The sequence below is a fragment of the Pleurodeles waltl genome, chromosome 5 (assembly GCF_031143425.1).
Source record: "Pleurodeles waltl isolate 20211129_DDA chromosome 5, aPleWal1.hap1.20221129, whole genome shotgun sequence".
Taxonomy (NCBI): domain Eukaryota; kingdom Metazoa; phylum Chordata; class Amphibia; order Caudata; family Salamandridae; genus Pleurodeles; species Pleurodeles waltl.
In genome coordinates, this window is record NC_090444.1 from 649092464 (window position 1) to 649119386 (window position 26923).

Below are 26923 nucleotides of genomic sequence, written 5' to 3' on the forward strand. Positions count from 1 at the left end.
GGCCTCATCTGTAGAATAAGAGGAGTACCTCTGTGAGCCCTTGATACAGGTTTCTCCACCTTTGTTTAAAGTTCTTCAGCAGTTGATAGTAGACTTCCACTCAAAGCCTCCAGGTCAGCCAAATGGCCCACCTGCACCACAGTTGCCTCTACTGTTGCCATTTTAACAATAACTTGTAATATAACCTCAATTGCCTCTGCTGCCTTTACCAAGACAAGAACCTCTCTCAACTGCACTTGCTGCCCAAATGGCCTCAGGAGTCTCAATGGACCACTGAATCTTGCAGCTCTAGTACTGATACTTCTTTGCCAACATTTGATGCCTAGGACATCCGTTCTTCCCTCATTGAATAGAGGCACTACACATGTTGCTCAAGAAGATGTGGAAGTACATCCAGATGTTCCACATACAGTAGGCACAAAATGGGATGACTATTGCACCAACCACCAGATCATGCTGTCTCACTGCCAGGCAATATTGCAGGTTTTCATTCCTCAAAAAAAGCATCAACGTGAATTGATTGCCCAGTTCCCATTAAGTACACAGATTGCTTCTTCTACAATTTTAAAGAAGTGCTGTATAAGACCGTCATATCAATTCCTATGTTTAGACATGTTTGGAATGAGTGCCTGTAGGTTATGAAAACACCAGCAGCAGTTACACCATGTGTAGCTAAGAAAACCATGTAAGACAATGGAAATGCACCAACATGCCTATTTGAACGCACTCAGGCAAACTCATTAGTAATGCAAGAGGCACAAAGAAGATCCTTGAACAATATATTCCTATGAGTAGAGCCTTCAAATATAAAGAGAAGGTATCTGAATAAAATCAGAAAACTTGCATTGGACATGGTTACAACATCATTCATGGGATCTAATTTGCTAGCTATTCTGGGCTTGTATCATAGGCAAATGTGGTCTAACATTACTCCTTTCTTAGACCTATTTTCAGAGACAAGTGCACTTTGAGGCTGAGGTGATCTTACAACAAGGAGAGAGAGCTTCTGCAGTGACTATTGACTCTGCTATGAACGTTGCTAAAACAGGACTCGGGCAACTGTTGGGAGCAGAAGTGATGGCACCCAGAGTTGGCCAGAATATACATGTAGGAAGCTGGCCCGGTGTCTGGTGGGTACCTAAGGTACTTACACATTATTCCAGATATCCCCTATTAGTTTATTGGAAGCAGTGTCTAGAACCAGGCTCTCGAGTTAGCTGTGGATGACCATTCAAGGATTATGTAGGAGACATGCAAAGCTCATGCAATACCACTATAGTCACACAGCACTCACACACATGAAGGAAAACACTCAGTGTTAGAAAAATAAAGGTACTTTATTTTAGTGACACAGTACCAAAAAGTCCTAGAGAGGCAACCCTCCAATAGGAGGTAAATAACACACTAAATATATAAACTAGTTATTTGCAATAGGCATAGAAAGTGATAGAAAACAGTGCAAATGAAAATAAACAATAGTGACCTAGGGAGAACCCAAACTATATACTAAAAAATGGAATGCAAACACAAGACTCCCACTTAGTTAAATGGAATGTGTAGAGGGAAGCTGGGGGTACTAGAAAACCCCAAAGGTAAGTACCACAGTGCCCCCTAGCGACCAGGAGGAAAGGAGTAAATTACTAGATTTTCCCCCAAACCACCCAAAAGGAAGAAAATGAAGAAGATGCAACACCCAGACAAGACTGCATGAAACTAGCGGTGGATTCCTGAAGAGGAAGACCTGTGGAAAAAGGGGACCAAGTCTAGAAGTCACAGAAGTGTCCAGGAGGAGTAGGAGCTACTACCCACCCAGCTGTGGATGCAGGAGTAGGTCAACGGTGAGACTAAGATGGTCAGGAATGCAAACCTGGAGCAGGTGAAGAGTTCCTGGAGGATGCAGTCGACTTCCCACACCGGATAAAGGATTCCAGATAGTAAGTGGCATGGAAAAGCCAACAACAAGCCTTGGCAAAGGCAGAAGTCACAGTGAAGCAAAAGTGGAGCTGCCGGGGACTAACAAGGTCCAGGAGGACTCAACCCACAGGGGAAGTCCTAGGGGGACCATCAGCAAGGCAGAGTGTCCACAGAAGAGGCAGCCTCCACAGGAGACCCACTGGACAAGGAACCAGGAGTCTCAGATGGGCCCACGCAGCACAACTGGAGAAAGGTCCCACGCCGCAGGAGAAGCACGCAGAGGGCTGTGCGTTGCAGGAAGGAGTGCTGGGGATTGGGGATACATGATGCCTGAAGATCCCTTGGAGGAGATGCAAACAAGCCTTGGTAGCTGCTAGAGACGCTGTGCATGGGGGTACTGTCCTGCGTGCGAAGGCAAGGGCTTACCTCCACCAAAGTTGGATAGCTGACAGAGAGGATCAAGAGGACTACTCCAGACTACCACCCGTGATGCAGGATCCACACAGCTCAGGGTGAGAGGAGATCCACGCTCCTGGTTGTTGCAGTTGGTGCCTGAGGATGCAGGAGATTGACTCCTTCACTCCAAGGGAGATTCCCTCTCCCTTCTTGTTCAGTCTGAAGGCTTGCCGCCCTCAGAGGATGCACAGCCAGGGCAATGTTGCAGAAGCTGGAAGGAGCTGTGAAAACAATGCTGCAAGCAGAGTCTTCATCGTGGATGGAGATTGTCAGTTCCTGGAGGGTCCAGTCGCGCTTCCAGTGGCTAGAAGTCAAAGTAAGGTTGCAGAGGAGTCCTGCTGGAATCTTGCAAACCGAAACTGAGGACCCACCCAAGAGAGAGACCCTAAATAGCCCTGAAAGGGGGCTTGGTTACCTAGCCAGGTGACCAACTATTTGAAACAGCTCTGACGTCACCTGCCTGACCTGGCCACTCAGATGCTCCCAGAGGTCCCTGCCAACCTTGTCTTCAAGATGGCAGAACCCATGGACCCTCTGGAGGAGCTCTGGCCACCACCCCTGGGGTGGTGATGGACAGAAGAGTGGGCACTCCCCTTTCCATTGCCCAGTTTCGTGCCAAAGCAGGGGCTGAAGGTCATTGAACCGGTGTAGACTGGTTTATGCATGAAGGGCACCAAATGTGCCCTTAAAAGTATACCAGTGGCTTGGTGAGGCTACCCCTCCCAAGTCACGCACACCTATTTTCAAAGGTAAGGGGTGTTACCCCCCTTCCAAAGGAAATCCTTTGTTCGGTCTTCCTGGGCTTGAGCTGTTCAAGCAGCAGGAGGGCAGAAACCTGTCTGAGGGGTGGCAGCAGCTTGGGCTACCCGGAAAACCACTGAAGGCTGGTGGGAGCAATGCTCTATGGAGCCCCCGAGTGCATGGAATCATACTTCCAACACTGGCAATAGTAATAGGGTATGATTCCGACATGTTTGATACCAAACATGCCTAGGTTCGGAGTTATCATTATGTAGCTCGACATAGGTAGTTACCTATGTCCAGTACACACACAAAATGGCTTTCCCACACTCACAAGGTCCATAAAAATAGAACTGGAGTTCATGGGGGCACCTCTGCTAGCGCAGGGGTGCCCTCGCACAGTGGTACTTGCAACCTGCACTCTGGGCTAGATGGACCTGCCATAGGGGTGACTTACAGTGACCTGTAGTGAAAAGGGGTGCATGCACCCTTTCACGCACGCTGCAATGGCAGGCCTGCAGAACACTTTGCATGGCCTCCCTGTGGGTGGCATAATACATGCTGCAGCCCATGGGAATCCCTTGGTACCCCAATGCCCTTGGTAACTGGGTACCATATACTAGGGACTTACATTGGGGCACCAGTATGCCAAATGTTGGGTGAAAATGGTACAGTTACCAAGTTTGAAGAGAGAGAGCATAATCACTGGGGTCCTGGTTAGCAGGATCCCAAGGAACACAGTCCAACACACTGAACAGGCAGCAAATAGGGGTAAGCATGCCAAGAAAGAGGGTACTTTCCTACAATACATCTTTCAGAATGGTTTTTAAGAATACTAGACATGCCATTTAATAGCGACACTCTTTATTTTGGGAGAAACATGGATAAAGTATTCCAAAGGATAAAAATGGATACAGATAGGGCCATATTGCTGGGATTAATGCCACAAAGACTTTCAGAGCCATTTCATTCTTCCAGATATAGAAATCATTTCTCATATTGGAGGGGATATCAGCCATACCACTACCACCATATCAGGCTTAACAGTTATCTTAACAGCATGTATGTTCACAGCAAAAGTACAGAGCAACACTGACATCAGCCTATCCAAAACAAGCCCTATACCTCAAAGGTGGCAATCGATCATAATCACAGGGCATTAACAGGTGGCACTGACTGCCTGCAGGCACTGGTTATACTACACCGTAATCCATTCTAGATTTGTTGCCGTCAGGTTTGAAAGATGTTTATATTAATGTACACCTGACAGCTATTTCCCAGTTTAGATGTGCCTCACACAGATCATCAGTATGGACTAACTTAATGAAGGTCCTTCATCGAACTTTCTATTAGTGCGAAGGCCGTCAGTGGCGTGGCTTCTCAAATGTTGGCACAGTTGCTGAGAAGTGATAAGTCGGTTTGAGCCAATTCACAAAGCAGATATAAAATATTATTCATGGAATGCTGCACTCCTGTCGGAGGTCACTTCTGCAAGTACAGTTAGTGAAATGTAATGGTTCCTTGTAAAACAGACTCTTTTGACTCCTTCCTTGAGTATTTACTCAGGCAGGTGTCACTGGAACTCTTACACATCCTGGTCGAGCCGGTGGTTGCACTAATGGGTCCACTAGCACTCATTTGTGTGAATCAGCACATAATTTTGCTCAACTGACTTTTTTATCCAGAGCAAGAGGGATGAACACAGAGTGGGGAGGGAAAGAAGAAGGAAAAGAAAGACGGAAAAACATTGACATGGGAGAAAGCAACACACTGCCAGCGTGCGATAAAGGGGCAGGGAGTGTCTGGTGATGGATTAAAGCAGGATAAAATGGAATGGAGATTTAGGAGCCTTCGTATTCGGCAAACCCACCTTCGATAGCGCTGGTCGCGGGGTTCTGAGAAACTCTTTTGGCCCTGCGATTTATTCTTTTGCAAACTGAAAGCTGCCGCCAATACTAGCACACTGTGGTCTTTGCAGAAACTTTACATATAAAACTGACAAAAGCTCCCCCCAACTGCTTACATGACAAGAGTTTCTTCTAATGAGTTCCAGATCACCATAATTTCCCAACCTTTAATTGATTGTTTCTGGCTAGTTGTTTCGTTTTGCCCATTTGGTTGCCAGTGCATTGCTGCCATAGTTACAGTAATTAACTGTCAAAACAAGTCTGTTGAATGAATAATAACTGATCATTGCATCTCAAAAAGGTCTACTGAGGGAGCGATAACGGAAAATAATTTGTGGTTTATGCATAACCAAAGTAAATACCAAAAAAGGATCACTGGTGTCCTTCTCGCGGAGAAGTTATGCAAATGTAGGCCAATGACAACTGTCATAAATGGGCAACTTTTGTTGCCAAAGTCAAAAACATTACAGATGTACTACACCTCCTCCTGTGCACAGCTGCAGATTTATGAGTTATGAGAATTCACATACATTCTTGAGTAGTGCGGTTGAAAAGCTAATCCAGTGCGGCTTTCCAGGTACACTAGTGTAAATATCATGTGATATTTACAATTTACCCTGCAGCAGAGTTGCACGCACAGCATAACTTTGAACTGGGGGGAGGCAGCTAACTGTCCAAGTGAACATTTTTCCTAAACTTTTTTTCTCTTTGGACGAATACCGTTCCCCTTAACCCTCATGAAGCAGGGGATGCTCTTTTGCCCTTGGTTGGATAATGTTCCGGGGAAGTCAGTCATGCCTTGATTAGCATTCTCTCAAACCCTTTCGTCAGATTCACTACTGTGTAGGTGCATGCAATCATGATGTACAATTTTGCAATAGTAAAACATTTTCTCCTGCCCTGTATTCTTGTGTGGCGCTCTGCAAACACAAATGGAGCCATGTAATTTGTCTTTAAACATAGGTTTACAGACGTGAATTGTTTTGTAAATCGGTCTCTTAGTCCGCAATATTTATGGGCCAGATGTATCATTATTTTGGATAGTGATTACCTATTGGGATTTTCTGCGAATCGCAATTAGATAATAGTTATTTGAATGTATGAAACTCCATGAGTTCCATTTAGTGTTTCCCCAGCAGCTTTCAAATCAGGCTGCCTCATTAATGTTCACAGGTAGGTCTCAATTTGCAACCCATTAGGAAACGCTAAAGTCACAGGGATGGTGGTCTGCTGGGCTCAGCAGGACACAATGTCTGTGATTGCTTTTAAATAAAACATTCTTTTTTTAATGCAATCTGTTGTCCTTAAAGGAAAAAGGGATGAGTTTTAAAAAATGAAAATGGAAAACATTTATTTTCATTTTTTAACAGTAGGCAGTGGTCCTTGGGCCCACTGCCTGCTTTTAAACAATGTTTTCACATGCATTCACCAAGGGGAAGGGGTCCCTTGCGGACCCCTTCCCATTGGCAAATGGGTTACCACCTACTTGAAGTAGGTGGTAGAATGTGAATGTTTTGCAACCGCATTTCAGTCACAAAACATTGCTATATACTTCTGTGATTCAGAATTAGGAGGGGAAGCTCTTGACATGCCCCTTCCTAATACCAAGTCAGTATGTATTTGCAATTCTAAATTGTGATTCTGTGACGTTGCCAAATTTGAAATTGCAATTCACACATGCCAAAATGCATTTTTGCAGTCGCAATCACAAAAATTCATAATACATATGGTCCTCACCAAGTTGCCTGAAGGTGGACATAGCATTTTTCAAAACTCAAAATAAATAAATACATACATACATAAATCACCACATGTTTAAAATGTCTATTCGTAAATTCACGTTGGGTGGTGATCATATCGGAAAATAAATAAATGAGAATCTTTAATTAAGTCTATATATTCACACCAGGCACAGAGGAATCAACCATGACACAGTCAACGGATTTGGAGGTAACGGCTGATCATCCAGAGGTCCAGGCAATGGTGGTGGAAGCAGTTAAACTCGCAATGCAAACTCCAGTTATCCTGTCTCCAGAAGTATGTGCTGAAGTGCTGGAAAAAGCCATCAAGGAGGTAAGGACTCTACAAAGTGAAGTGCACTGATTCTTGTACATAGTCAGTACTAAAAGGGAAGACAGTTGTCAAACTAGATCATGTTTCATACTGTTGCTTGGTATAAGTGGCTTATGGTCCTACTGATCTCTAGGATCAGGTTCGATCTTTGAACTTTAGTGTCTAGACCACAAACATTACTTATCCAGTATTGGATCTTTCATATATTCACATGCTTGAATCATCCAGTTGTTGAAGTGGGAGTCCCACAGTATCCTAAAAAGGCAGTAAGAATATCCACAGGCTATAATGTTAGCAAACGCAAACATATAGCCTATCCATGTCCTTTTGTAAAAAAAAAAAGATCCAAACTTGAAATATGACCAATCAGGTGCCACCACACTCTAGAATATTCCCAAAAGAGGCTCATTCCCTGAGATTTTCCTACTGCACGTCGTGTGAAGGGAGTCTCCCTGAGTTCTGATTAGTTTTTCCTGTCAAAAAAACTTTCTACTTCAGAAGATGTCTGATACTACCAAGAAAGGCCTTTTTCGCCCCTGTAATGCCTGTGGCAAGAAAAGGCTACATGTGGATGATCCACATAAGGACTGTCTATACTGCCTGCATCCTAAACATCAGGTGAAAGACTGCAAAATATGCTGCACCTTCTCTGCTAAAACCCTGAGAGGCAGAGAAGGAAGACTTCTAATATGGTTACAGGCAAAATCCTGTACTTCCGGTGAGGAGAGTGATTCAGAAACAAGGCCTCATAAAAGGTCTAGATCTACTGACCTGAGGAAGGCTGAAAACACCACAAAATGCACCATAAAGACGGTGCCAAAACCTTATCAAGGTTGAACCTCCTCCCAGCCATCCTCTCCACGTCGCTAGAAGGAGCTCCGCCACCATTCACCTTCCTCAACCATCTACTTCTAAAAAGGTTCCACTTAAATTCAAGTTGACAACAACACTACCTTTGAATATAGTGATGACGATTACCACAGTTACCGTCTCCACTGCCTCATCGACTAGAGCCTCATCAAGTTCAACAATGTCGACGTCCCTTTTAAAAGCTCCAATTCCACCAGTCCGAATCATTGAGAAGAGACATTCATCATTGGAACCGGCAATGGAATCTCCTCCAGGAAAGCCTTCATCAGTGAGAGGCTCATTGAGGAGGGCATCATCGACAGAAACAGTTCACTCAATGAGAGCACCGTCGACGACATCACCGTTGACGAGACCGTTGTCTGCGACAAAACCGTTGACGGTGACACCGTCGAAGAGAGCAACGACATCACTGTTGATGAGACCATCGTCGTTGACGCCATCAATAACAAAACCATCGTCGACAATACCATAGTCGACGACAGCACTATTTTCTACCAGCCAAGACAGCGTGATCCCCATTTATTTTGGATCTCCTGACCTCCAGGCAATGGTAATGATTACGACAGGGCCATTTGGTGATGCACACAGCCCATCCCAGTTACATGTCATATACCAAGAGGATGATGATGATGAGTACGAGCAACAGTGCCAGTCTTATTATCCGCATCAAAGATGTTACTATGAGCCATTGCATCAGCCGAGAGGCACAGTACAAATGCCTGCCTCCCTAATTCAGGACTTGCAATCCATGATGCAAGATTATAAAAGGAGATTTCCACCTGCAACTGAGACACAGCCGCAACAACCCTCCTCCCCGGCTACACAGAGGAATATGCCTCTGCCTCCGGCAACCCCCAGGCTCACACCTACGTCAGCAATAGTCGCTCCCCCAGAGAGGACGTTTCCTCCTCAGATGATGAAAGGGAAGAAGGAGAGACTATTACTCCCCAACATCCTAACGATGAATGGGACGACTCTTTAGCTCCTACACCATCGCCACCACCTCCTCATCCATCAGATTCTCCACCGGAGGATATAGGAGGTTTCCATAATTTAATGGACAGAGCTGCTAAACGTTTGCATTTACCAGCATCTGTCTCGCATTCAGAATGCTTCCTCCATGATTTTAAAGAATAGCCAAGAAAGTCGGTGAGGGCAATCCCCATCATGGACTTTATCTGGAGTGAAGGTATACAAATTTTGGAAAATCCTGCTACATTTCCGACAGTCCCACTGAAACTAGATAAAAAAAATACAAGGCTACACATGACTCTCCAGCCTGTTTGACTGGGCACCCAAAAACAGATTTGGTCATATCTCAGGCTGCCCAAAGTCATTCTAAGAATCCATCTACACCTATTTCTACCCCGCCAGAAAAGGAAGGCAGACATCCAGACAATGTGGGCAAGAGATTTTCATCCATGTCAGCTATTACCATGCGTGCTGCCAACACCCTGGCTTTCTTAGGTCGCTATGACCGTCAAATGTGGTCTGACATGAATGCTTTCATTGAGCTCATCCTGGAAGGCAAACAACATGAGGCACGAAAGATACTTCAGTAGGGAGAGCGTACTTCAGAGATAATCGACTGCACCCTGGACATAGCCTCCACTGGTTTCCGACAGCTGGCTGGAGCAGTGGTTTTGCACTGCCAAGGATGGTGAAAAGCAACCTCTTTCAGGCCCGAAGTCCAATCCAGAATATTAGACACTGCCTATGATGGCCAAGCTCTTTTCTGCAAACACATAGATGACTTCCCAGTAGCCATCAAGATGGATACTGAGACTGCTCGTTCTATGGGTACCCGACATTACAAGAAGCAGTCCCTTTGGGGACCTAGAGGTAGAGGTAGAGGTAGAGGTTTCTCGTCGTTTCGCTGTCCCTACCATAGACAGTACCAACAGTCACAGTACAGGCCAGCTGATCAACAGTCTTATAGACAGCCGTCTACAGCCAACTACCTCAGGCAAGGTGGAAGAAGAAAACAGACCTCACAAGCCTGGGATCAACCCCCGTAAACAATGATCTTCATCGGGTAGCGGCTGCAGTTTAATGTTTCCCACAATTCCATCCAGTAGGGGCGAACATCTCCAATTATCAACAGAATTGGGAAAAGATAACATCAGACAAATGGGTGCTGGATATAGTGGCTCACGGTCATACTCTAGAATTTGTACAGAAACCACCGGACCACCCTCCTGGGAAATCGCATCCACTTCATCTTCACTTGCTAAAACAAGAAGCATTCCAAATGCTCTCCAAGAGTGCGATAGAAGAGGTCCCTGTACACCAGAGGGAACTAGGATTCTATTCTCATTTTTTTCTCATACGAAAGAAGTCAGGGGAATGGAGACCGATCCTAGACCTCAGACAATTAAACAAATTTCTAAAGCAACAATCATTCTGTATAATCACACTTTCGGATATCCTTCACCTTCTCAACACCAGAGATTACATGACATCGTTGGATCTCCAGGATGACTATTTCCACATCCCCATACATGCAAAGCATCGGAAATACCTCAGCTTCACAGTGGCCAGTGCCCATTACCAATTCAAGGTTCTCATGTTCAGATTAAAGTCAGCAAAGAATCTTTCCAAAATGTCTCGCTCCGATTTCAGCCACTCTCCTCATCGAGGGCTTTCAAATCTTCCCGTATTTGGACAACTGGCTGAAAAAGGCGCCAACTTCACAGCTGACGTCCAAGGCCACCAACGCCTGCCTAGCTTTATTTCACAACCTAGTTCTAACTGTAAACTACCAAAAATCATCTACTCTCCAACATGCAGAATAGTCTTATCTGATAGAGACTTCTATCTGGAGCTTCCTTACCTTAGAATTCCCTGGGGTCAGCTTCGAATCCGGAGTTTTTTGTGAGCAGTACCCTGCGCGCGCGCCGTCGGACGGCGTTGTTCGGATCCACGTGCGTCGACCAGCTCCGCGTGCGTCATCAGCGTCGTTGGAGCCGTCTATGACGTCACGGTTGTCTATATAGATGCCGTCTCGGCGCACGTACGTCAGTTCTTTTCCTTCCACGCCGGTTAAGCGCAGTTTTGGAAAGAGCTACCCTGCTTCGACGGTTTGTCGATGCTTTTTTGGCTGTTTGGAGTCATGTCTTCGAGAAAGACAGGATTCAAGCCGTGTGGTGCGTGTCATTGCACCATGTTTGTGACGGATCCGCACAAGTTTGTCTTTGGTGCCTGGACAAGGACCACGATTCCACCTCGTGCTCCGATTGTCGGCCCATGGCGCCGAAGGCCTTGAGGGAGAGATCCCATAAGCTTCTTGCGGCCCGACATTCGTCTTCGGTCGGTGCGACTCCGCGGAGGTCACAGTCTCGCAGTAGAGGGAGGTCGCGGCACCGCTCCCGTAGCCCCAAGTCCTCTTCCTCGCATTCAAGGTCATCGGAAAGGTAAGAGGCACAAGAAGAAGTCCAAGCGGACTTCGTCTTCGCCACGCCAGTCGACCGACGAGGCGTCTAGGGAACGTCGACGTTCCGAGCGTGGTTCTGCAGAGCCGTCGCCACGTTTGAATCTGCGTCTTCCCCCCCTTTCCGGGGACCCGTCCGACCCCCGCTCAAATAAAAGAATTCTACGAGGCCATGTGTCTCGTCTTTGAGCGGGCTGTACCCTCGGGTGGGTCTTTGGGCCCCGCAGGGTCAGCAGGGGCCCCTTCGGATTCGACACCGGCGGCTTCGGCCTCGGCGCCGTTGGGGACCTCAGGATCCGATAACTGATCTGGACTGGCGCCGGTCTCTCACAGTCGTCCTCCTTCGGCGCCGGGTCCGACATCGACGATTCCGCCACCGGCGCCCACCGGTGGCAGCCCCATCCTTATTCCGGATGAACCGGAGCCGGAGGGACGTCTTACGACTCGGCCCAGATCATTGTCTGAGCATTATTTGGAACAGCCAGACGCAGGAGAGGAATGGGAGGGGTCTGAGGACCCTTTAGAATCAGGATTGCAGCAGGACTGGTATGAGGATATAGGGGAGGCCAGTGGACTGGACACATCTCCAGATACTGGTATGCTCTCTCCTAATGTGGCTACGGAGAAGGGGGCTTCTTTCGCTATGGTGGTGCGTAGGGCAGCTGAGGTCTTGGACCTAGATTTGCCTACGGTGCCAGTCAGGACGAATATCCTGACAGAAGTGCTTCAGATGGGGGTGTCCACATCGGAGCGGTTGTTGCCCTTCAATGAGGCTCTTACAGACGTCCTTCTGGGTACGTGGTCCAAACCCAGCACAGGGGCTCCTGTGAATAGGACGGTCGGCCGACGCCATAGACCCACTCCCAGCGACCCTAGTTTCCTGACACAACACCCCACTCCTGAGAGCTTGGTTGTCCAAGCCTCTACTTCCAGTGGTGCCTTCCCTTCTGCTCCCCCGGATAGGGAATCCAAGAGGCTGGATCAGCTTGGGAAGAAGATGTTTTCTTCCTCCAGCCTGGCATTGAGGTCTGTAAACACCTCTTGCCTATTGGGCAGTTATTCCCATACTTTATGGGATATGGTGGCGCAAGTGTTGCCCCAGGTCTCGGAGGGCGTACGGGACACTCTCACCCAGGCTGTAAAGGATGGGAGAGATGCAGCCAAGTTTTCAATCCGGTGTGGCTTGGACATGACCGACTCGCTGGGCAGTACGATTTCATCGTCAGTGGCCCTATGTCGCCACGCCTGGCTACGTTCTACTGGTTTTTCAAGGGATGTCCAGTCCAGCTTGATGGACATGCCCTTTTGATGGCTTGCCTTTTTGGCGAAAAGGCAGACTCCGCGCTTGAGAGGTTCAAGGATTCTCGAGCCACGGCCAGATCCTTGGGCCTTTCAGCACCGGCACGGGTCTTTCGCCCCTTCTGAGGCTTCGGGAGGGGCGTGGTACCACGCCAGCCACAGTTTAGCCACCGTCCTCAGGCTTCACAGCATCCCGGAAGAGGACGTGGTCGTGGTACCATCAGACCTAGAGGGTCTGGCCAGAGGTCGGCCGCCACACAGCCCCCCCCTCCACTGCGCCCAAGCCCTCCTAGTGTGGTTCTGCAGGATCACATCCGTCCAGTTGGAGGGAGGATTCGTTTTCATCTCCCTCACTGGCTTTCCATCACCACGGACAAGTCCTGCAGATCATACGGAAGGGCTACTCCCTTCCCTTCCAGTCTTTCCCTCCTTCTATCCCTCTGACAAAGGAATGGCTGGCGGACCATTTAGCTTTGCTCCGTGAGGAAGTTACGACTCTTTTGGCCAAGGGAGCCATAGAAAGAGTCCCGATATCAGAAGTAGACAGTGGTTGTCATTCCCTCTACTTTCTGATTCCCAAAAAGAACAAAGGCCTTCACCCTATTTTGGATTTAAGGGACGTCAATCTCTTCCTCAAGAAGGAGAAATTCAAGATGCTCACTCTTGCTCAGGTTTTGTCTGCCCTAGTCCAAGGAGACTGGATGGTAGCGTTGGATTTGCAGGATGCATATTTCCATATTCCTATCCTGCCAAGCCACAGGCGTTACCTGCTGTTCAAGGTGGGCCACGAGCATTTTCAGTTTACCGTGCTTCCTTTCGGTCTTACCAGTGCCCCTCGGGTGTTCACAAAGGTGATGGCAGTGGTGGCAGCTCATTTGCGCAGGTCAGGGATTTCAGTCTTCCCCTACCTGGACGATTGGCTTTTGAAGGCTCCTACGCCCCAGGCTCTCGTCACCCACCTCCAGATGATGGCGGACCTCTTGCATTCGCTGGGGTTCATTATAAATGTGCCGAAGTCGCACCTGACTCCCTCTCAGAAGCTCTCTTTCATCAGAGCTGTTCTGGACACAGTGCAGTATCGGGCTTATCCTCCCGATCAGCGGGTTCAGGCTATCCAGGTTATGATTCCGATGTTTCGGCCTCTATCCTGGATCTCGGTGAGACAGACTTTGAGGCTGCTGGGACTCATGGCTTCCTGCATCCTGTTGGTCAAGCATGCCAGATGGCGCATGAGGGCTCTGCAGTGGGACCTGAAGTTCCAATGGGCACAGCATCAGGGAAATCTTACCGACGTGGTTCAGATCTCGGAGAGGACTGCAGAAGATCTGCAGTGGTAGTTAGTGAACTGCGAATGGGTCAAGGGCAGACCCCTCTCCCTTCCCCAACCAGATCTAACGGTAGTGACAGATGCATCACTTCTGGGATGGGGCGGCCATCTGGGGGAGGTGGAGATCAGAAGTCACTGGTCTCTGGCGGCATCTGGGCTCCACATCAACTTGTTGGAGCTTCGGGCGATCCGGCTAGCATTAAAAGCATTTCTTCCTGTTGTGAAAGGGAAGGTGGTGCAGGTGTTCACAGACAACACTACCGCAATGTGGTACTGCAACAAGCAGGGCGGTGTGGGGAAGTGGACCCTTTGTCTAGAGGTTTACGCCTCTGGACATGGCTGGAACAGCAGGGCATGACCCTGGTGGTTCAACACCTGGCAGGTTCTCTGAACGCCAGAGCAGACGAACTGAGCCGAAAATGCTTAGAGGATCACGAATGGTGTCTCCATCCGGAGGTGGCGCAAGGACTCTTTCAGCAGTGGGGAGAGCCTTGGTTAGATCTGTTCGCCTCCGCAGAGAACGCGCAATGTCAGCAGTTTTGCGCATTGGAGTTTCCAAGGGGGCTATCAGTAGGCGTCGTTTTCTCGTCGCGAGTGGAGTTCAGGCCTCCTGTATGCTTTTCCGCCTATACCACTTCTGCCCAGAGTTCTCAAGAAAATCAAGAACGACCGGACCCAAGTAATCCTTGTGGCTCCGGATTGGGCACGGAGAGTTTGGTATCCAGAGCTTCTAAAAATGAGCATCGGTCCTCCAATCAGGCTGCCTCTTCTGGAGGATCTTCTGTCGCAGCAGCAGGGGAAGGTTCTCCACCCAAACCTATCAACTCTGAGCCTTCATGCGTGGAGATTGAGCGGCGACAGTTGATGGTTTATGACCTCCCTCCCGAGGTCTGTGATGTCATTCTGGCAGCCAGGCGTCCCTCGACTAAGTCGATCTACGCCTGCCGTTGGAAACGTTTTGTTTCTTATTGTTCAGAGAGGTCTATTGATCCTCTTTCTTCTTCTCTGTCTAACATCCTTTTGTTTATTTTGTCTCTCGCCCAGCAGGGTTCCTCCTTGGGGACTCTTAAGGGCTATCTTGCAGCCTTATCGGCTTTTCTTCAGTTGCCTGATCAACCATCTTTGTTTAAATCACCTATAGTACAAATGTTTTTGAAAGGGCTTGTACATCTGTTCCCGCCTGTGCCTTTCGTTATGCCCCAGTGGGATCTTAATCTGGTTCTTACCTTCCTTATGTGTGCTCCTTTCGAGCCCTTGCATAACTGTCCTCTCCGGCTGCTCACTATTAAGACAGCCTTTTTGGTGGCAATTACATCTGCCAGGAGAGTGAGTGAGTTGCAGACTTTATCTTCTAAACCTCCTTATCTCATGATATATCCTGACAAGGTGGTGTTAAGAACTCGTGCCTCTTTCCTCCCCAAGGTGGTGACCCCTTTCCATCTGGGTCAAAATATCACCCTGCCCACCTTCTTTGCACCACTGCATCCCTCTAAGGAAGAGGAGCTTCTCCATCAACTGGACCCAAAAAAGAGCGTTATCGTTCTACCTTGACCGCACTAAAGAGTTCCGGGTGGACGACCAACTCTTTGTGGGGTACGTTGGTGCAAAGAAGGGTCGGGCAGTGCAGAAACTATCCATTTGGCGCTGGGTCGTTCTCTGTATAAAAATATGCTATGCTTTGGCGAAGAGGCAGCCTCATGAGAGCTTGAGAGCTCATTCCACTAGGGGGAAAGCTGCTACCACTGCATTAGCATGTGGCGTACCGGTGGTGGACATATGTCAGGCCGCAGCGTGGGCTTCTTTACACACGTTTGCGAAACACTACTGCCTGTATAGCCAGGTAAGAAGAGAGGGGCATTTTGCCCGTTCTGTCTTGCAGGACTTACTTATATTAAAAAAATAATAAAAAAAAATCTCCTTCAGACCCACCACCATGGGTTATAGCTTGGGTATCTATTCTATGGTAAGGAAGCTGCAGCTAGAAGTCTCTATCAGATGAACAAGTTACTTACCTTCGGTAACGAGGTATCTGGTAGAGACTCTATCTAGCTGCAGATTCCTTACACCCGCCCAAGCCTCCCCACTCTGGGGAAATTTCTTCTCATGTGGATATGTGTATATATATGTATATATGTTTCTATGTGTACATATGTATATTTTTTGATTTTGGCAACTTTTGCCTTTCTTACAGGCATGAAAGTGTTTTTACTCCAAACAAAGAGGTTAAAAGTGTATTGGTTGGTTCTTCCAGGACTCTGTGCTTCTGGCGCGGGAAGTTGTGGAAAAGAACTGATGTACGCGCGCCGAGACGGCGTCTATATAGACAACTGTGACATCATAGACTGCTCCAACGACGCTGACGACGCACGCAGAGCCGAACGACGCCGTCCGACAGCGCGCGCGCAGGGTACTGCTCAGAAAAAACTCTGGATTCGAAGCTGGCGCCAGGGAATTCGAAGCTGGCGCCAGGGAATTCGAAGCTGGCGCCAGGGAATTCTAAGGCAAGGAATCTGCAGCTAGATAGTCTTTACCAGATACCTCGTTACCGAAGGTAAGTAACTTGTTCTTTGAGTGCGGAACTCGACACAGTCAAAAGCAAGGCGTATCTCTCAATGGGACGGCAACAGAAGCTGGCCAACATGACTTCCATGATCTCAAAAAGAAAGTCTGTTTCAGTACGAACATTCAAGTTGCGTTTAGGAATGATTTCCTCATCAATCACCTTGGTCCATCTAGCAAGACTAAGAGTGAGATCATTACAGGAGGAATTGCAACTGCAATGGGCCCAGTCTCAAGGATGCTTCGAAGACTTAATATTACACCAAAAGATGGTGGAGACCCTGCGCTGGTGGTCCCAAACCAGCCAAATCTCTCAGGGATTGAGCTTCCTAACTCCAATGCCAGATTTCATTATAACAGACGCTTCTCTGGAAGGCAATGCAGGTCATTTGCAGGACGTGCATTCAGGGAAAATGGTCTGACTCTCAGAAGAAAATGCATATAAATCTGTTAGAATTAAAGGCAATATCTCTTACTCTGAAAGTGTTCCTCCCTCGGATTTCAGGATCCTCAGTGTTGATCCGTACAGACAACACAACAAGCATGTACGAGGTCAACGAACAGGGAGGAACCCAATCTCGTCCTCTCAAGAGAAGCACAATCTCTCTGGGAATGTCTCACTCTTAACAACATTTCTCTAAGAGGAACACATTCCGGGTATCAAAAACGCCCTGGCGAACTCTCTCAGCAGGACGTACAACAGTTGCCACGAATGGGAGCGCATTCAGAAGGAAGTAGCCAAGATCTTTCAATGCTGGGAATGGCCAACCTTAGATCTCTTTGCCACCAATGAGCCTATCCATGTCCTTTTGTAAACCAGAACACCAAATGCCAATTTTACGCCAGTCGATACCCACTCCCAGGGTCGTGGGGGAATGCTCTTTCAATGCGATGGTCCGGGATCTTTGCATAGGCTTTTCCCCCCTTCCCATTGATCCCCAGGCTTCTCAAGAAGATTAAATCAGAGGGTTGCAAGCTCATACTCCTAGCACACAAGTGGCCCAGACAGTATTGGTACACGGAGCTCATTCTCCTGTCGGTGGCCAATCCCTTACGACTTTCCAGCAAGCACAACCTTCTAACGAAGAGACAAGGTCAGATATTTCATCCAGAACCAGCCTCTCTCCAATTGCTCACATGGCTCCTGAGTTCCATGAGTTCCAGGGCATGAACATTGACCAAGAATGCAAAGTAATTCTGTCCAGAGTGTGAGCTGACAGTACAAACAAGACTTACAGGCTCAAGTGGAGAAGGTTTTGTATCTGGTGCCAACAAAACAATTTACATGCATTAAAGGTTCTACCAGAGCAAATTATGTCATACCTCCTTGCTCTATCTAAAACTAGGCTCAGACATGTCTCAGTTAAGGTTCACCTGGCAGCTATATCCTCATACAGACGCTCTGCAAATGCACCGTCCCTTGGGTCATCCAGGCTCATAAAACAATTTATGAAAGGCCTGTTCCACACTTTTCCTCCTGTGCGACCACCTCCTCCTCAATGTTATTCAAACATTGTCCTTTTGCAATTGATGAAAGCTCTGTTCAAGCCCATACACAGAGCGGATCTGAAGTATCTCACATGGAAGATGGCAACCCTCCTTGCACTTACATCCACTAAGTGAGTCAGTGACATACAGGCCTTTACCACCAAGGAACCCTACCTCACTTTCTCAGACGACTTTGTTCTTCTCAGAACAAATCCAAGATACATTCTTAAAGTGCCTTCATCTTTTCACCTAAACGAACCAGTGATACTGAGACCCTTCTTCCCGAATCCCTGAACTGAGGCCGAAAGGACCCTGCAAACATTGGATATCAAACGATGCTTTCAATTCTACCTTCAGCGTACTAAACAACTCTGTAAGACAGACCACTACTAGCCTCTTACGGCCAAAGTCGTCAGGGTACAGGAGTTACTAAAGCAATGATAGCCCGATGTATTGCATTCACCATTCAATTGTCATACGAAGGCTGGTGAACCACTAACCAGCCGGCCTAAAGCACACTCTACAAGAGCAATTTCAACATCAGTTGCTCTGTTTCAAGGCATCGCCTTAGACAAGATATGTCAAGCTGCAACGTGGAAGACTACACATTCTTTCGTGCAGCATTACTGTTTGGAATCAACACAAAGAACCGATTCAGTCGTAGGACAAGCGGTCTTGCGTCATCTATTTCATTAAGGTGAGCCTCTTTGAATGTATATGTTTAATTTGATATACAATTGATTCTAACACCTGCGCAATTATTGTCTGTCTATGTCTATAATAAATATATGTATGTGTGTGAGTGTGAGTGTGTGTGTGTGTGTGTGTGTGTGTGTGTGTGTGTGTGTATATATATATATATATATATATATATATATATATATATATATATACACATACACTAAAATGCTTGCACCTACCATCCACTACAGGCATTACAGTTATTATGAGTACTGCTGGCTATTCAGATTCAAGCATGTGAATTTATGAAAGATCCAATACTGGATAAGAAAACAAGTTACTTACCTGTAACTACAGTTATCTAGTAGTGGTATCTTTCATAAATTCACATGCGACCCACCGTCCTCCCCTTAGAGGCTCAGCTCCCTCTTTCAGTACACGCTCTTCACTCTAGTGCTAGAAAATCTGAGGGAAGGTGCCTCTTTTGGGAATATTCTAGAGGGTGCTGGCGCCTGATTGGTAATAAGTCAAATTTGGTTCTTTTTTTTATTTTACAAAAAGACATGCATAGGCTATATGTTTGAGTTTGCTAGCATTATAGCCTATGGACATTCTTACTGCTTTTTTAGGATACCATGGGACTCCCACTTCAACACCAGGGATGATTCAAGCATGTGAATTTATGAAAGATGCCAATAATAGATAACTGTATTTGCAGGTAAGTAACTTGTTTTCTTACAACAGATGTACACATGCTCCTAGGCACAAGTGTAGATTTATGTACTTTTGGTTTATGTAATTTATGGCTTTTATTGTGTTTGTCAGGCATACTTCCTTCTCACACTCTAATACCAGGATGTATGTAACACCCTATCATGGGTAACCTAGGCTATTGCAGGGTTATTCCACAGCAAGTTAGCTTCAGTGCTCGCGTCTAGTGTTTTGTGGTCACAATACCACTAAAAAAGGCTTGGCTGCAATGAGATTTTATTGTGCTATATTTTTAATTTTAATGTGATTTTAAGTAGCTGTATGTGTATCACTTAACTGTGTTGTACTTTTATGATCTTAGTGATCGAAATAAAGCTTATTATGATTATAAAGTAAAAACATGTGAAATCACCAGAAACCGGGTATATTGCTTTGATCATAATCCGGGATGAGCGACTGTACATGTTTAGCAACTTATAACATGCTGACTTATCCTTACTTAGTTGATGAGACAGGTATCCAGATCCTATGTATATCTTTGGTAAAACCTAAAGGATTATATAGATGGCATTGGTCAGCCAAAAAAGGTGGCCTGCGTTTGATTATTTATAACTGCAATGTGAAGATCATGATGAGGATGTTCTTGGTGACATGATATAAATGATGAAGGTTAATTTGTGTTGCCATAACTGAGACTGAAGAGAAATATTGGTCGGCCATGTAGGAAAGTACCATCTTGCCTTGGATGTTACCCCCATTTTTACTGTATATAAGTTTGTCTTTGCCTGTCACTGGGATCCTGCTAGCCAGGACCCCAGTGCTCATAAAGTGTGCCCTGTATGTGTTCCCTGTGTGGTGCCTAACTGTATCACTGAGGCTCTGCTAATCAGAACCTCAGTGTTTATGCTCTCTCTGATTTAAAATTGTTACTGCAGGCTAGTGACCTAATTTTACCAATTCTGATTGGCACAATGGAACACCAATATAATTCCCTAGTATATGGTACCTAGGTACCCTGGGTATTGGGGTTCCAGGAGATCCCAATGGGCTGCAGCATTTCTTATGCCACCCATAGGGAGCTCTGACAATTCTTACACAGGACTGACACTGCAGCCTGAGTGAAATAACGTCCACATTATTTCACAGCCATTTTACACTGCACTTAAGTCACCTGTATGTCTAACCTTCTCTTGGTGAAGGTTGGGTGCCAAGTTACTGAGTGTGTGGGCACCCTGGCACTAGCCAAGGTGCCCCCACATTGTTCAGAGCAATTTCCCCACACTTGGTGAGTGTGGGGACACCATTACACGTGTGCACTGCATATAGGTCAATACCTATATGTAGCGTCACAATTGTAGCTCCAAACATGGCCATGTAACATGTCTAGGATTCTGGTATTGGGGGGACAATTCCATGCATCCCCGGGGCTCCAGCATAGAGCCTGGGTACTGCCATACTAACTTTCTGGGTTTTTTTCTGCAGCTACCGCTGCTGCCAACCCTCAGACGGGTTTCTGTCCCCCTGGGGCCTGGGCAGCCCACTCCCAGGAAGGCAGAACAAAGGATTTCCTCTGAGAGAGGGTGTTACACCCTCTCCCTTTGTAAATAGGTGTGAAGGGCCTGAGAGGAGTAGCCTCTCCTGGCCTCTGGAAATGCTTTGAAGGGCACAGATGGTGCCCTCCTTGCAGAAGCCAGTCTACACCGATTCATGGGCCCTGGCAGCACCCAAAACCTTCAACCGTGACTCTTGCAGCTAGCAAGGCGTGTTTGTGGTCTTTCTGCGTGGAAATAACTCTGCATCCTCCAGCACAATGTGGGACATCTTCTGACAAAAGGAGAAGTTCCTGGCACCTTCCGTTGTTGCAGAATCTTTGGCTTCTTCCACCCGGAGGCAGCCCTTTTGCACATTCATCTGGGGTTTAGTGGGCTCCTGTCCCACACTCCCCCTCCCCCCGGACACTTGCGTGACTCTCAGACTTGGTCCCCTTCCTTTGCAGGTCCTCAGGTCCAGGAATCCATCTTCAGTGCTTTGCAGTCAGTTGTTGCCTTTGCAGAATCTCGACTTTACTGTCTTTCTGGGGTAGTAGGGTAACTTTACTCCTACTTTTCAGGGTCTTGGGGTGGGGTATCTTGGACACCCTTAGTGTTTTTTTACACTCCCAGCGACCCTCTACACACTACACGAGTCCTGGGGTCCATTCGTGGTTCGCAATCCACTTTTGGAATATATGGTTTGTGTTGCCCCTAGGCCCATTGAGACCCTAACGGGTGAGTAGTGCGCTATACAAGTGCTAATTTACATTTACATTTACATTTACATTGTCTCCTGTTGCATTCTATTGTGTTCTACAGTGTTTGCACTACTTTTCTAACTGTTTACTTACCTGATTTGGTTTGTGTGTGTATATATTACTTTCCTCCTAAGGGAGTATATCCTCTGAGATACTTTTGGCATATTGTCACTAAAATAACATACCTTTATTTTTAGTAACTCTTGAGTATTGTGTTTTCTTATGATATAGTGCTATATGATATAAGTAGTATAGTAGGAGCTTTGCATGTCGCCTAGTTCAGCCTAAGCTGCTCTGCTTTGACTTCTTCTATTGGCCTAAGCTGCTAGAACACCTCTAATCTACTAATAAGGGATAACTGGACCTGGCACAAGTTATAAGTACCACAAGGTACCCACTATAAGCCAGGCCAGCCTCCTACACTATGTTAAGAGTTGAATTCAGTCGATTGCTAGAGAAATAATTGGGGTTTGAATTTGTGAAGATTATGTTGAGGTCCCACTCTGTTTCTTTTTGTGTAGGTGTTAGACCTGTCAGCCTTAGGTTTGTTTTCTCCAAATGTTTTGGCTTTGCCCTCCTATTTCCGCTGACATTTCTAGCGTCCTCCCTAGCATGCTTTATGCAATGACAGTCCATACAGAAAGCTCTTGATTATACATCTACATTTCTCCACATACAATTGTTGTTCGAATGAGAATTTACCTTAAGAAACAGAAGACAATAGACAGCTGGCAAATCAGTAACAGTTTGTTTGATTAAACATTACTGTTGGGAGAGCAGTTACAGAACCGGGGTCTGAGGACTGTCTCTCCATGTACATTGGATTGAAACAAGTTTTTATACATTTCTCGGAGTATCATAAAGCCATAAAAGACATTCTTTTCTTGGTAAAAAAAAATTGCAAACATTTGTCATGGAGTCATAAATACAATTCCATGTAGTGAATGCAGGTGAGCCTCAACCTCGTGTGGACACAATGTGGGCCAGCGAATACGTGTTCAGATGTCCTGCCTGAGGGGCACATGGTCGCTGCTTGTGCTGTTTCCTGATTGGCTAAGTGTTCCTAACTACATGTGACATCTAACTTTATGATGTTTTTAGGAATGCATGCGTCGCTTTGGCCATGTGTGTTTTATTGGGTCCAGTCTCCGTGGACCAGTGTGGTGTTGCTGCCTATCTGTGGGATATGATCTAAGTTTTTCTGTTTGTGAGTTTGGTTGCCGGCTGAGTGTTATCCCACCTGTGACCTGTCAGTCATTAACCTCAGGCTTAGGTCGCAGAGCCTGACTGACCACCTACCTACATGCCAGGTTTGGCCGATAGTTCACTCCAGAGGAATTTAATAATGGTGTTGCGACTCGGTTTGTGTATATAATTGTATCGCTGTGAGCATCGACATTAATTAATCCAATATTAACACAATCACACACTAAATCACTGATTATGTCATAACCGTTAATAACCACACCTTAACATCTCCTAGGCTGGTTGCGCCATCCCTCCTCTAAGTCCGCCCAGAGCCGCAAGGGTCTTAGCACACTCTGTGTCACAATACCATATCCCGCCAATTGTTAAATGTTAATTAGAAAGTACAAACAAAAGTTATATCAGATCTCTTTGAGTTGTCAAGACCCTCGCACAAGTCAATCAGATCTTATGGTGCAAGGTGATGAAACTGCACTCTAATCTGACACCAACGGTGAAGAGTCTGACACCTGATCTGGATTGTCGGGTGTAGTCACTTCATCAAAGATTGCAGGAGCTGATAAACTTTGATGTAGGTGTCTGAAATGTGATGAGTCCCGTGTGATGGTTTTTCCGGGGTGCTGGGCCATCCCCATGGGCCCCTTTCAAGATACCACCTTCAAAGATTCAACATCAAATGGAGTATTTGTTTTCTACTTTTGCATTTGTTTAACTAGCACCTAGTCATCTTCATTGAAGACTGTTTCCTGAGCTTGGCGACGCCAATCAGCGTACACCTTCATTTTGTATTTCTGAGAAGTGTATACAGAAAGTAGAGAAGCACTCTCAATTATGATCAAACAAGTGTCATGAATGATGGTCCAGGAGCATGTGGTAATATAATCAATCTCAGTATCAAAGATATATGAAATGGGTAGACACAAATTTGAATTAAAAAAAATAAATGTTTAATTTTACAATAGAATTTATAAGCCAAGAAAAGATCTAAACACAGTAATGATCTGAAATCAATAAAAAGTGAATCCCAGGGATGAGCAGTTATTGTCATTAATAAGATGCATAAGATCTATAGTGCATTGATGATCTTGTCAAATCAAGAGTTCAGCCGACCCATGTTTGGTCCCTTCATGGGGACTTCTTCAAGGTTGATAACAAAAATAATTATGATACTGATATCCACAGATTAAAATCATCGTATCACAAGTCATCTTTATTACTAAACTAAATACAATTTAAAACTCAACATAATAGTGTTGAACGTATTAAAAATATAGAAACAAACACTAATTAATGTGTAATGTCTTAAGGCGCTCAATTGACTGAAGATATAACCAATATTAAGAATATAACCCAATGTGACAATACACTTGGTTAAAAAAAAAGAAAAAAAGAAAATAACACCACCTGAGCCTAGACACCAAGCATGTGAACTACTATGAGAAAAAATACTAAAAGATGGCAGAAAAGACATGGTAAGCAGAGTTCTTCTGGCTAAAACATACATATCAGGGCGACAAGTGTGTTGTAAGTAAATCATTTATTAAGTGTTCAGTTAATTAAAACCATTACACTAAAATTCAAATATGAACACACATTTCACATTAAAAGATATTGCCACCAAGTGAGCCTCCAGTTCTTGAAATCGACAGCGACTCTTTTCCAAACTTGGGTGGGAAGGTCAGACATGGCTTTCACTTTAGGGGAAAGACCGTTGCAAAGATGACCCTCTTTCAGTTCCCTCTCAACTCGTTCATTTAGGTGTGGGAACTAGACTTGGTTTCCTAGGGCGCTTTCGGTGGATACAATGCCATGATCCGTCATGGGCCAGATCAATGACTTGCTGCCGGAGACTCACAAATATTACAAATGTCGAGCCCATCAGCACAACGCCTTCCATGGTTACAGACAGTTCATCCTGCAGATTTGATCTTTTGAAATTCATTGTCATCCTCGAGTGGCTGAGTGCTCTTTTTCTATGACTGGGTTGAAATGATGTCTCGAAGAATGAGCATGTTCTTGTCAACGATGATCTGTTCAATGGATAGAGTGGTCGGCGTACTGGACCTCACATTGAAATTAATATACTCTTCAGCTGTCTTGGATGGCGAGCTCATGTTTGTGTAGAGGTACTCGTGAAAAATAGTCAGCAGGATTCTGATCTTTACCTGGCTTGTACACAGTTACCTAGGTGTATTCTTGCAGTTGCAACCTCCATCTTCCAATGTGAGGGGGTATCTTGGCTTTCAAGTTCTGAAAAATATTAAGCAGCGCTTGTGGTTTGTGGGTTTCCTGCTTATGCCATCTCCAGGCTGCAGCACATTCAGAATGCCCATCTCATTCTTGGACTTAACTTACATATTGTAATATCCTATTGTTTATTAAACCTCAAATGGTTACCTTTCTGCAAAATGTGCACTTTCAAAACTTTCTGTGCCACCAAGAAATACTTACCTCTTCTTCTTACCACTGTTTGATAATATTCCCCATCAAGAATGTTCTTCTTCAGTTCTGGCCAAACTTCAAATTCCCAGATATCACAAAAGTCTTTATCTAAGCTAACATTTCTCCGTTCTTAGTGCAAAATCTTGGAATACTCTAATGACCTATCTAGGTTTCATCAGTAGCCTAACTCTATTTTGTCTATGACTGAAATTTACCTGCCTCTACAGTTTTGCCGTGCCTTAACTAGCCCCAGTACACTGTTGGCCTTAATACGAAGTTAGCGGTCCTAGGTCTGCCAGGCCGACAGTGGCAGTCGGACCACCATGCTGTGGTGGTCCGACCGCTACATTACAACATTGGTGGGCGGACCCACCTAAAGACCGCTATCCCTGCCAGCATCATAGATTCCGATGGGCTGACAGTGGTCAGGCTTGTAACCAGTCATGGCGGCACTGATTACAATCCGACTTTCTGCCAGCCTTTTCATGGCAGTGTCCCCGCCATGAAAATGCTGGCGGGAAGCCAGTGCTGGGGCCCACAGGAGAGAATGCTGTGCTGCCCATGGCATGGTAGTGCAGGGACCCCCCTGCCCAGCACCATCGAAATGTGCACTGTCTGCTACCCCTAAGTGCTACAATTTAGCACTGGGCTCCCTTAAGAGAGCTGAATGCTCTATCGTAGCACGGTTCCCATCGGACTGACAGGCAGGACACGTAGTACAATGTTCCCACCGGTCAGCCCGGCAGGAACATTATAATACACTCAGGCCCATGGTGGTGACTTCCTCCCCTTTAGTTTGGCAGACCAGCAGTGGGACCGCCAAACTCCAAATGAGGCCTATCTCTGGTAGCTACACACTTTGCAAAATTTCAAATAAATCAGTCATATCGGAGACCCAAGTATTGAATTTCTGGTTACAGCAACATTGTTGCAAAATTCCCTTTCAAAAGAACCACACGGCCGCCATCCCTTTAAACATACAAGAGTTTGTGGCTGCTGTAAATTATAGTTTATTGGAAGTATACTTGCACAGGCACCCATCTTGAGAACACAGTCTGAAATGTGTCTTCACCAGCATTCTGGAATGACCACCAGCCTTTTCTTCACTGAATAGCACTCAGCGTGAGTGAGTTTAAAGTTTTGCTTCCTCACACACAAACCATGCTAAGTAGTAGGCGGTACCACCATGCTGGTTCCTGATAGAATGGTTAATTGGCCGAGGCAGGCATCAAAGATGTTGATAAGGGATGAAGTGATTTTACTATGCATGAAAGTGCAATGTTTCATTACAGGAGATTGCCTTAATTATGTTGAGGGAGTTGAGCGAGTTCAGCATACTCAAGGATGTTGGCGTTTGCCCATGTGAGATGGATCCATGGGTAAATGATGGCAGAGTGGCTTTCTGTTTTGTGTTGTCTGTATGGGATTTTATGTTAATCTATTTAATTGAGGAAATAATACATGATGCTTTCTGCTGAATGAGAGCTTGAAGGGCCTTCGTGAAGACTGAGCCAATGCTTGACAGCTTT

General features: G+C 46.0%; 1 protein-coding gene and 1 long non-coding RNA gene across 5 annotated transcripts in view; one reads left to right on the forward strand and one right to left on the reverse strand.

The window, feature by feature from the left end:
• AK9 (adenylate kinase 9) overlaps nt 1-26923 on the forward strand; it is an 824487-nt gene that overhangs the window by 218951 nt on the left and 578613 nt on the right. For all 4 annotated transcript variants that reach the window (XM_069234515.1, XM_069234516.1, XM_069234517.1 and 1 more), the window contains one exon: nt 6928-7091. In XM_069234515.1, the coding sequence (XP_069090616.1) occupies nt 6928-7091 (164 nt within the window). The remainder of the gene's footprint in view (nt 1-6927; nt 7092-26923) is intronic.
• The window catches only part of LOC138295903 (uncharacterized), a 419369-nt gene continuing 416429 nt past the window's right edge, over nt 23984-26923 (reverse strand). Inside the window, exon 11 of the long non-coding RNA XR_011203710.1 lies at nt 23984-25202. This is a non-coding gene — a long non-coding RNA (uncharacterized lncRNA). The remainder of the gene's footprint in view (nt 25203-26923) is intronic.